The sequence below is a fragment of the Eptesicus fuscus genome, chromosome 2 (assembly GCF_027574615.1).
Source record: "Eptesicus fuscus isolate TK198812 chromosome 2, DD_ASM_mEF_20220401, whole genome shotgun sequence".
In the NCBI taxonomy this organism is placed as follows: Eukaryota; Metazoa; Chordata; class Mammalia; order Chiroptera; family Vespertilionidae; genus Eptesicus; species Eptesicus fuscus.
In genome coordinates this window covers 38,482,306-38,494,576 of record NC_072474.1, presented here as the reverse complement: position 1 = coordinate 38,494,576, position 12,271 = coordinate 38,482,306, and the positions used below count along the sequence as shown (strand labels likewise).

General features: G+C 44.3%; 1 protein-coding gene across 2 annotated transcripts in view; it reads right to left on the bottom strand.

The window, feature by feature from the left end:
* The window catches only part of DIP2C (disco interacting protein 2 homolog C), a 385,891-nt gene that overhangs the window by 133,283 nt on the left and 240,337 nt on the right, over positions 1 to 12,271 (bottom strand). For both annotated transcript variants that reach the window (XM_054726559.1, XM_054726564.1), the window contains one exon: positions 8,781 to 8,990. In XM_054726559.1, coding sequence (XP_054582534.1) covers positions 8,781 to 8,990 — 210 coding nt within the window. The remainder of the gene's footprint in view (positions 1 to 8,780; positions 8,991 to 12,271) is intronic.

The window sequence follows — 12,271 nt, the reverse complement described above, 5'->3', positions numbered from 1 at the left end:
CGCAGTATCCTCACCTATCAAATGGGAATAATATTGCTGACTTCCACCCTAGCTGGTTTGGCTCAGTGGATAGAGTGCCGGCTTGCAGACCAAAGGGTTCCAGGTACAATTCCAGTCAAGGGCACGTACCTCGGTTGCAGGCTCCTCCCCGGCCCAGGCCCTGGTCGGGGCTTGTGCAGGAGGCAACCAATCGATGGGTTTCTCTCACATTGATATTTCTGTCTTTTCTTCTTTCTTCCACTCTCTCTAAAAAAAAAAAAAAAAAAAAGGAAAAATATCCTCAGATGAGGATTAAAAAAAAAAATAACAACAACAATGCTGATTTCCTTGTAGGGGAGATGAGCTAACATATGTAAAGTTCTTAAAGTTCTTAGGACATTTCTTGATAGAGGCTGAGCACTCAAGAAATATTAGCTATTTTGCTTGTTTCAGCATGAATAATTCTGGACAGTCATTCAAAAAGCTCTGGCTGGGTGGCTCAGTTGATTGGAGCGTCATTCGGTACACCAAAAGGTTGCAGGTGCAATTCCCAGTCAGGGCACATACATAGGTTGTAGGTTTGATCCCTGATAGGGGGGACTACAGGAGGCAACAGATTGATGTTTCTCTCTCCCATTGATGTTTCTCTCTCTCTCTCTCTCTCTCTCTCTCTCTCTCTCTCTCTCTCTCTCTCAAAAATCAATGAAAACATATCCTAGATGAGGATTTTTTTTAAAAAAAATCATGTGTTTACAATCTCACGTGCATTGGTGATGGTTACGCAGTGAGCTGTGCAGCAGGCCTTCCCCAAAGCATTCATCGATGGTGTCATCAAGCACTTAAATGGTTCAGTGGGGAAAGCACAGTTCTTGTATTTATTTATTTAATTTTTAAATTGTGATTTACATTCAATACTATTTTGTACTAGTTTCAGGTGCAGAGCATAGTGGTTAGACCATCATATACTTTTCAAAATGTTCCCCCAATATTTATTATATAAGTCATTCAGGAAAACACGTCAAATGAGACTACCAATGACATTTTCTATAGCCTGAGTCCTAATAATGGGTATACGGCTATTAATTTTGAGTCATTAATCCTTATTAGGTTCCATGCAATGCAAGCTATTTTGTTGTGCTGTATGTAAAAAGGGGAGCCAGCATTGGAAAGCCTCCTCCTTCAGATACTCCCTCTTCAGCACTACAAGTGGGGGTGAGGGCTGCATAAACAGTGACATAACCAACAAAAAGCAAAAGAAGAAACACAGGGCACCAAACAGCCCCTGTAAAGGGCACTGCTCACAGTCTGAGGGCTGGAACAAGAAGGCAGAACATCGCCCTCTGCTGGGAACATGCGTGTCAGGGACTCAAAGTTTTGCTGCTCTGCTAACTTTTGTACATGACCTCAAGGAGGCCTCGCGTACTGCTTTGGGGTTACAAATAATTTTAACAAGTAGGTGGATCACTGAGGGGAAGTAGGAGGGAGAAAAGAAGATCATTCAAATTGCCTCTTCAATGATTCAGAGACTGTTCATCCTCTCATCACCCCTACCAGCGCTTTTGCCAAATAGACTTATTTCGTGTTGCAAAATGCTCTAACTCTCCACAGCCAAGTAGTACACTCATTGGGGCCTCATATTTCAGATGAAAATACAATAGATGCTGATGTATGCTGAACAGACTTTCAAATTAGCACCTAAAACGGAAGTAGCTATAATATGCATTCACTGCATTTCGATTTTATCCAGACTCACTGGTGCTTAAGTGACACTGTAGCCTCATCACTGATGACGAACTGCCAATCCGTCTTTGTGCTGGGCGGCAGGAATACTGTCGTGTTCCACTTTGAAGTTGGGAAAAATAATGATTCCAATACATCTGGCGATTATAAAGCTGGAACAGTGACAGCCGGGTGATTTCAAAGTGTTTTCCAAACTTACTTAGTTGTCACCTCCCCTCCTGCTCCCTTCCCCATTCCTAGGAGGTGCTGTCACCCTGGGATCACCAGCCCAGCAGCTGCTCCTGTGGGGAGCCAGAGGACATGCTGATGCTGCAGTGACACACTGCACCCCGCTTTATTTTGATAAAGATCAGGATGCGAGTTTTTATCGAGGCTACCTAATACTTGGGGGAGTATTAGAAAAGCCCTGTACATAACAAATGCTCAGGAAACACTTGTCGGTGGGTAAGCAAAAGTGGAGCTGGGTGGATGCTGCAGATTTGAAGGTCTAAGATGCTCGCCAGCTCCAGGCATGAGGCCACTGGAGTCCATGTAGAGTCAGAAGTGCTATGTAGATTAAGAACCCTCATTAGAGCGGGGTTGTATCTTTTGAGCAAGAGGGCCCACTGTTCCTGTGATCAGTTTCGCAGTACTTTAAATCAAGAGAACGGCAGCCATCCTTCCTGCCACCTGTCAAGTGTCACCTCCACTGTGAGTGCCCAGAGAGCTATCCGTGACACCTTCTCATCTGCCTGCCACAGGGTGGGTTCGGCTTCATCTGCCCTTGTGTGGTGTTTGTTGTCAGAGGCTGACATAGGTTCCCCGTGAATCAGGAGTTCGGGCTGGGCACAACGAGGAGGCAGGAGGGAAGTGCAATTCCACCATCTTTCATGGCAGGATCTGCACGCTGCTCTGGCGCCATCTATACCAGGGTTGCCACCTCAGTCCTTGACACCCACCCCCACCCCACACAGGGTTTTAGTCTGTTACTCTTGCCAGCAATCTACCCCATTGCACAGCTGTTTTTGGCCATGACCATTTCAGGGTCCTGGCTGGTCTCCCTATTGAACCCGACGTTGGAAATCGCTGCTTCCTTCACTTCTCCTAATGACACTGGCTCAGTCGGGTTCCCCCTGTGTACTACTCAGGGGCTGACGTTACCTACACTCAGCCCACACTGTCTGCTCAGCAAATGCTGCAGGAAGAGTTCAAAGAATGAATTAAAGAGCACTTGACAACTTGATAAAATGCCTCTAGTTCTAATACCCGCTGGAAAGAATTGTTCTTTAATTCTAACTGTACGAACTGGAATCTGCAGGGTCATGGTGATAAACCCCACTTTTAAGGCATGTTAATTATTTTTATGTCCCCAAATAACTTCAGCCCTCAAATAAAGAGAAGAAAATTAGAAAATCTGGTTTTCATATGTAAAAAGCAACACGCTCATGGTTCACTAATTGGCGATGCATGGTGAGTAACATGTTCAAAGGAACCCAAGTTTCTGTACACTAAGAATGCCCTATCCCACGTTTCCTCAACTCGACCACTGCTGTCACTGAGAAGTACCTGTGACCCAGGCCCTCAGACCACCTGGCCTGCCCAGCTGCCCCAGCTTCCTAAGATGATGTGACCACGCCCTCCACATGGTGGTGGAAAACCAGCTCCCGGGATGAAAATGTGAAGGTGAACAAAGTTTAGCCACCAGCCATGATTCTGACAAAATACAACACATGATAAAAGGAGCACACAGAGAGGATGAGGGGAAGAGCCAGCCCTTTGGGAGTCGAGCATCAGCCCTGCTGCTGGGGACCCGGCTGGACCGCTCACTGCTCTGACCCATCTCCCATCTGCAACCAATCGGAAGAGAAGCCTTCCTCCTCCGTTTCACCAGTAACGTCCACTTTCACTGGGTCTCATGGAAGGCACCTCACAGGGAAGCTCTAACTAGGGTCTTGACCAAAAGTGGCACATGACATTAGAGCATGCGCGGATTTATCTTATTCCTTTAACTAGAGGCCCGGTGAATGAAATTTGTGCACTTGGGGGGTGGTCCCTCAGCCCGGCCTGCACCCTCTCACAGTCTGGGAGCCCTCAGGGGCCGTCTGTCAGGCATCCTTAGTGTGGCTGTGGAAGTGGGAAAAGCTCTCGCCACTGCTGCTGCGCTCACCAGCTGTGAACCTGGCTTCTGACTGAGCAGTGCTCTCCCTGTGGGAGTGCACTAACCATCAGGGGGCAGCTCCTGCGTTGAGCATGTGCTCCCTGGTGGTCAGTGTGCATCATAGTGACCGGTCGTTCCGCAGTTCGGTTGATTTGCATATTAGCCTTTTATTATATAGGATTACCACTTCAGGACAGAACAATATACTGTTTACCTTGATTCACTTTTCCTACGTGTGTGAGCATGTGTGTGAATGTGTGCATGATGTTTGTGAGTGTGAACACATGAGGGTGTGGGTGAGCATGTGAGTGTGTATGAGTTTGAGTGTATGTGTGAGCATGTGATTGTGATACTCATAATGGAGATTCACAGCTGCTTCTCAAATATTCAGGCAAATCACCCACAGACTAAATCTGCAGATGGTTAGGAAAGGACTCAGAGGCCCTGGGCCAGCAGCTCAGGTAGTTAGAGGTTTGCCTGACATACCAAGGTTGCGGGTTCCATCTCCGGTCAGGGCACATACGAGAATCAACCAATGAATGCTTAAATAAGTGGAACAACAAATCAATCAATCTCTCTCTCTCTCTCTCTCTCTCTCTCTCTCTCTTTCTCTCTCTCTCAAATCAATAAATGAGAAGGACTTAAGACGTTCTGTGTTGAAACTTCCCTTTCAGCAGTGTCCAAAGAGTCAGAGTTGAGCTCAGGATTACAGAGGTTCTCACACCTGAAACTGCCTGCCTCCCACATTTATGCCATGAAAAACTCATAGAGAAGTGAATGCAACTGAGACACATTTTAGAATTGTAGGATATATGTTCTAATGTCAGAATAGAAACTTTCAATTTCAGACAATAGCTTCCTGACTTTTGTTCAAAAATTCAAATTCATGACAAAATGCTCCAACTGTCACAAAACCCACAGCGGGGTTGTGACAGGGACACTGAAATCTTTATTGTTTATGCAAAGTTTCATTGCATTTTATCTGAGAAGAACTCCGCTTCCATTTGTAACAAGCAATGGAACAAGAAGCTGAGGAGAGAGTGAGACTTCAGAGTGTCACCCTGTCTCTGCCACCTGGCAGATTTGAGTCTGACTCCTCAGCTGGCTGCTGGGCATCCTGTCAATTGTCCAAGCCTCAGTCTTCCAATGAATCAACCAATGAATGCAAAATGAGAACGCTACTCCTCACTGTGGCAGAGGGAGCTAAGTAACCAACAAAGCACCTTACATCCTGCAGCGACGGTCAGGCCCTGGTCCCAGACCCGAAGGCTTCTTCTCTGTGGTTTCTCCCCTTGTGGGGGGACCCTGACCTCTCAAGAAAGAATCTTTGAAACTCACATGCAGAAAAGTGTAAATGGCTGTGTTACCACTTTCTGAGTTAAATGCATTTAAACAGTGGAAAAGCAGAGCTAAACAGGTGGGTCTTCCCATATATACCAAGGTGTGAGCAGGTAGGTCAGTGAGACATTCCTGCAAAATGGGGCACACAGTGGGTGAAGGGTTAGGATACTTGTGGGTCCAAAAGTCATTACTTGGATTTTTAAGTATAAAATCCATATAAACAAAATCAATTTTGAGAGATGAAAATCCCTAAAGCAACTTTTTGGAAAAAGAGACAGGATCAGAACTGTGCTTTAACACCATCAACAGGGCTGCAAGACACAGGACAGTGCAAAAGGAGGGAAATGAGGCGGAAGGGGCTGCAGTGGTCCAGACAGGAGGGCAGGCACCTGGACCTAGGAGCCTGGGAATGGGGGTGGGGGAGAAGTAAGGCTTGCAAGGCCATGAGCAGCCAAGCGCCCAGGATGTGGACAGAAATGGTATGGGGGAGAGAGGAGCCAAGCACAGCTGAGGTCCTGAGCCTGCTCCTGGGTACAGGGTGGGGCCGATGGGCAGTGTTGGGAGGCACTTTGGGATGTGGACTAATGAAGGACTTCACAGTGGAAAATGCAGGTGTGTGAGTTAGGGAGGAGCAGGGAGCCTTGAAAACTGGGAGAGGATGAAATGTAGAGACAAGGTGGGAAGAGGAGCGGCCAGAAGGAGGCTGGAAAGGAGGAGATGACTGATCACTAACATCCAAAGCTAGGGCTCACCCATGGGTGAGCGGAGATGCAGAAGAGCACAGCACTGAGCTAGCAGGTTTGGGAAGAGCTGGAATCCAGAATGAAGGTGAAAGGGTAAACTTTGGAAAGAGGGAGCCTTCTGCCCCAGAAAAAAAAATAAAAAAGGAGAAAGATACGGAGACAGATGCTTCCTAACTTCTTGTTTGCCTCCTACTGGGGGCAAAAAGGTGTCTGCAGACATTGTCCCAGCCCCTCACCATATGGGGTTAGAAGTACAAGGTGGTGGTAAAACACACACCCACAATATTTTCCTATTTGTAGGCTTTTGATGCTGCCAATTCTCTGACTTTTACCTTCTTTTGTTTTGCCACAGGAATAAAAAATTTTCATTTTATTATTTTGCTACTGCTTTCTTTCTAAAATGTTTTTCATATTTTCAGAGAAGTCCCAGATATTCTAGGAACTTATCTTTGTGCCAATATAAAAATTACTTAAATGTCATACACTCACAAGCTATATTTAGGTTACATTGAACTTATGTAGACGAATCATGCACCCTTTTATAATCTGGGTAAATTTAATTCTCCACACTATCATTTCCTCCAGCACTTCACACGCAGATTCACAAAGGGAAATGAAACACAGTGATTAATTTTTCAAAAGTACGTGTTTCTCTTGGTAAGATTCTGACATCTCACTGGAGGGGAACTGGGTCAGAGCACACACATCTGCAGGATTGCAGTGAGGGGCAGAGGTGCGGGAATTCCACGTCTGATCCTGTGCAGGTGCCAATAAAGCTCCAAGGCAGGACCTCGGCCACCTCTCAGGTTCCAAAACACATAGGAAGCCATTTTATTATCTAAAAGTATGTAATGGTCGCACATTTCTGTTTAATGTTTAATTGACTTCAAATAGAGATTCATAGTGTACATTAACCAGTGGCCATGTTACTGCAAATATCCGACACTGAAAATGAATAACACCACTTTGCATTTGAGTGTTACTTTAAAATATTTGGAAGAACTTTTCTATTTTCTCCTTTTTATTCACAACAGTTCTGAGAGGTACAAAGAAAGCATTACTCTTTCCCCCCACCCCACTACAAAACTAAGCCAGGGAGAAGTGACTTCTGAAGATGCCAGCCCGTTCACCTGAGAGGCCAGGCCAGACCCACTCTCCTGGCGGCTGCCTGTGTCCTGCCTGTAGACACATGGTCTCATTTCTGATACCACTGAAAGGTTTAAAAATCATAATCCACAGCTGAAAATGGATCAGAACAGATCTGGGCATCATACTTGTCCCTTCTACATTAGACAAGGACTCATTTCCCTGGCAAATGCGTGACATGCACACATGGGGGGGAGGGGGGGCCAGAAAACGTGTACCTCACTCACCCACAATTGAAAGCCACACTGCTCAGACAATCCCTCTTTTCCTCTAATAATTCTTATTTAATCTCCTTTTCCACATTATTTCCAAACATCTCAGGCAATGCTTCCTAACTCTGTGCTTTTTCCAATATAGAGGATCTTACTCACCATAGAACCTACATGCAAAATGACATGGCCCTGGCCTATGGTGGCTCAATGGATAGAGTGTCGGCCACACACTGAAGGGTCGCAGGTTCAATTCCCAATCAGGGGCACATACCTTGGTTTTGGGTTCGTCCCTGGCCTCTGAGAAGCACACGTGGGAGGCAACTGATCAATGTGTTTCTCTCACATCGATGTTTCTCTCTCTCTCCTCCTCCTCCTCCTCCCTCCATCCCTCTCTCCCTTCTACTTTCTCTAAAAATCAATAGAAAAAGTATCCTTGAGTGATGATTAACAACAACAACAAAAAGTGACATGAACCACCAGAGAAATCTAAATACATACAGCAGAAAACCGTAGTGATTAAAGCCCTAGGATTCCTTAAGTGGTTTCCAAAGTCATGACAAACACACTTTAAAATTCCCTGTTTATTAGCACTATCTATTAAAATTTTCATTTAGAAGCATATTTTAGCATAAATGAGAAGAAAACATGTAAACAGATATGGCTGCAAGTTTTCCCTAATGAACGAGTGCACTCCTTTATGAGCAGCAAGCTCTTGAATTCTAGCTGTAGGAGACATCTGAGATGGTGAGAAATACCGTATTTTTCCATGTATAAGACACCCCCCAACACATACTTTTTTCAACGCAAAATTAAGAAATCAATAATTTAAACATTTTGCTGGTTTTCCTCTTAAGGCCTTCTTCTTTTTTGGCATCTTAAGGAGTTGTTCTTCCTGTTTTATCCACTGTCTGATCATACACTCAGGGGGAGGAGGTCCAAATTGTCTTTCTGCAGCTCTATTTCTATGCTCTTTTGCATAGCTGATTACATTCAGTTTGAATTCTGCAGAGAAAGACAATAGCTTACCAGTATTTATCTTTTTATTTTTTGACATGTTTATGGGCTCAGAACGCTCAGGTCTCTGTTGCATCTGCGCACTCGCCACCTCCACCTCCAATTATGGCATCAGCTGATATCAGTAACAACAAGGTTCATGACTGGAGGAAGCCTGGCTGACAAGGTATGGGCAGCTACACACCTGCACGGCTCCCTCCTCGGCTGACTTCTGTGTATAAGATGCTGCTCGATTTTCAGTCTAACTATTTTAGAAAAAAATAGCGTCTTATACATGAAAAAATATGGTAATAAAACCAATGGTTTCACAAAACAGTAAAACCAGAGCACAAAGCAGGCCAAGAGCCAGAGTGAGACCCTGTGGAACCCCAGGGTGGGGATTCTAATGCCGTGATGCCCAGATAGACAAACTTCTACTCTGGGCCACTTACACACAACAACGAGAATCACACAGTGACAGGCACTCACCTATGTGCGTCTGGGCCATGACATCGGCTAGCCTGTGGGCGGCACCGCTGCCCCCACTTTGGGTGGATGAGGAAGAGGTTGTGGAGGTGGTGGAGCCATGGATGGCCTGGCTGATCCAGTGCTCCATGTTGATGCTGCCCTGGCTGGAGGTGGGCGTCCCCTGGGAGTCACCCTGCACGGAGCCCTCATCTTCTGAACCAGAGGAGGTATCTGTGTGACAGGTGAGTTAATATGCAGAGAATTAAAGAAACACATCCCAACCAAACACCAACAGACCTACCGCACACATGAACAGTTTAAGGACTTTTGCTTTGAACACTCTTGAACTTATACCACTTCTTGGATGAAGCCAAACATATTTGCATACACGCATCAAGTGAGGTGGCCGAGGGCAGCATTTTCTCCAAGATGTTGAACCTTCATGGATTCCAAGTGAGATGTATGTAGCCTTCTAGTCCCAAGGTGGTTCTCTAAGCTATAATTTACTTTTAAATTCAGTCTGAGTGCAAGACAACCATGCACCTCCCCAAAGGGTGAGATATCAGTGAAGAAAATGGTGGAGGAGGAAGAACACACCTCACAAAGTATGCCTCCTACCTTTTCCAACAACCTATATGCTCAAAACCTTGCCCCCTTTGGTGAGAACAATAAATCATCACATTATACTTTATGATCAAACTAAACATTTTTACATTCATTTTTAAATCATTTTAATTTTTCAATTACAGTTGACATATTAACTTAATTCCAGGTGTTACTGGAATTGGACATTACCGTACTTTCCGGCGTATAAGACGACTGGGCATATAAGATTTTCCTGGGTTAAAAAATCGTTTCATACGCTGGAAAATACGGTATATTGGACTATATTGGTGGGATTAGATATAATGGATTAGATATATTGGACTACTGTATTTTCCGGCGTATAAAACAACTTTTTAACCCAGGAAAATCTTATACGCCCAGTCGTCTTATACACTGGAAAATACGGTACATAACTTACTAAATGATCATCCCGATAAATCTCGTACCCATCTGACCCCATAGTTATTAGAATGAAGTTGACTATATTCCCTATGCAGAACTTTATATCCTCATGACTACCCTGTAACAACTAATCTGTACTTCTTAGCCCTTTCACCTTTTTCACCCATCCCCCAACCTCCCTCCCACCTGGTCAAAATGTTCTCTTTATCTATGAGTCTCAGCTCTACTTGTTCATTTATTTTGTTGTTTAGATTCAGCTGTTGATAGATATATATTTATTGCCATTTTAATGTTCATATTCTTATCTTTTTTCCTTCTTCTTCTTAAAGAATACCCTTTAACATTTCATGTAATACTAGTTTGATGGTGATGAACTCTTTCAGCTTGTTTTTGTCTGGAAAGCACTTTACCTGTTCTTCAATTCCAAATAATACTTTTGCTGGGTAATCTTGATTGTAGGTTCTTGCTTTTTATCACTTTGAACATTTCATGCCAATTCCTTCTGGCCTGCAAAGTTTCTGTTGAGAAATCAGGTGAAGTTTTATGGCAGTTCCCTTGTAGATAACTAACTGCTTTTTTCTTGCTGCTTTTAAGATTCCTCTTCATCCTTAACCTTTTGCATTTTAATTATAATGTGTCTTGGTGTGTGCTTCTTTGGGTTCATCTTATTTGGTACTCTCTGCACTTCCTAGACTTGTATATCCAATTCCTTCACCAAGTTAGGGAAGTTTTTTTTTAACCATACAACAGTGTAATTAGATTTACCTGTCCTTGTCTTTTGTGTAACTATTGTTTTTAAGAAAATTATAAGGGGGAAAGATAGTATTTCATGTTTGTTCAACTATTCATTGTTTCCAGTGTTCTTTCTGCTTTGTAGATGTAAGTTTTCATCTCATATCCTTCCCCATCAGCTCATATGCCATTGCTGGCATGTTTGCAGAGCAGTTCTGCTGGCACCGTGTTCTCTCAGTTTTCAAGGTCTCATTATGGCTTTATTTCCTTTAACATCCTAGCTTACAAAGGATATTTTCACTGGATATGAGTTGACAGTTTTTCCCCTTCCTTTTAGGACATTAAAGGTGTCTTTCCATTGTTTTATGGCTTCTTGTGTCTTCATAATCTTATATTATCTCATACTAGAGACCTGGTGCATGAATTCGTGCACGGGTGGAGTCCCTCAGCGTGGCCTGTGCGGACTGGACCAAAACCAGCAGCCCAACACCACATGCCACTCCTGCCTGCTGCTCCCACTCATCCCAGCCCCACTGCGCCTGCCGTGGGCTCGCACCCAGTTAGTCCCGATGAGGAGAGGCTTGCGCTGCCGTAGTGGCACTCGCCAGCCATGAACCCTGCATCTGGCACCCATCCCGAGGGGGTTGGGGGGCTGAGATGCAATCGGCCCTCCCAGCAGGTGGTGGGATCCAGATCAGTCCCGCTGACGTTCACGCTGGTTGTCAGGAGCCATCTGGTGGCCGCTTTTATATCATTTCTTCCTTGCAGAGCATCTAGGGAGGGGAAGCGGCTGCGGTGCCCAAGGCCGACTTCCAGGAGGCCGGTGGCGCTGTCAGGATTGTGCTGGCAGTGCCGGTCCATCAGTGCCTGGCCTGTTCTCCGGAGAGTGGACCTGCAGGACTACTGAGGGAGTGAGTAGCTGCCGCCAGGCTGGTGGGCCACTGGGAAGGGTGGGTCGCCTGAGCAGCACTCCCGCTGTGGGAGCACACTGACCATCAGGGGGCAGCTCCTGCATTGAGTGTCTGCCCCTTGGTGGCCAGTGCACATCATAGCAACAGGTCGACCAGTCGTTCGGTCGCTTAGGCTTTTATATATATAGATAACTCATAATCATATATCTCATATGAAGATATGAGCAATTATTCATAATTGTTCTCCAGTCTATAATTATATGTTTTCCTCTGATGACTTTTAAGATTTCCTCTTAATCTTTGGATTTCACAGCACTCTGACTTCTATGAATTTTAGATTTAATTCTTTTTAATTCTTGCTTGGGGTTCATTGAATTTCTGAATCTGTATGTGGTAATTACATCAATCTAAGAAGTTTTTTGACCCTCATTTCTTCAGTTTTCCTGCCCTTTACTCACACTCTCTTCCTTCTTGGATTCCAATTACAAGTATGTTGACACTGTTCCACAGATACTTGAGGTTCTGTTAACTTTACTTTAATCTTCTGTTTTTCTGTTCATAAGTTTGGTTCACTTCTCTTGATCTCAAAGTTCAAAGACTAGCTTTTTATCCATCTGATGTTAAACTATTCCAGTGCAATTCCATTTCAGTACTATACTTTTCAGTTTTAGAGTTTCCATTAATTTTAAAAATATTTCCCTTTCTCTGCTCAACTTAAGTAATAAGATACTATTTTTCTTTACTTCTTTGACATATTTTCACTTGACTCCCTGAATAAATCTTTTACAACATATTTGAAAACCCCATCTTCCTCTATATCAAACACATACCCAAGTGCTTTCCAACAGAAATGTAATGGGA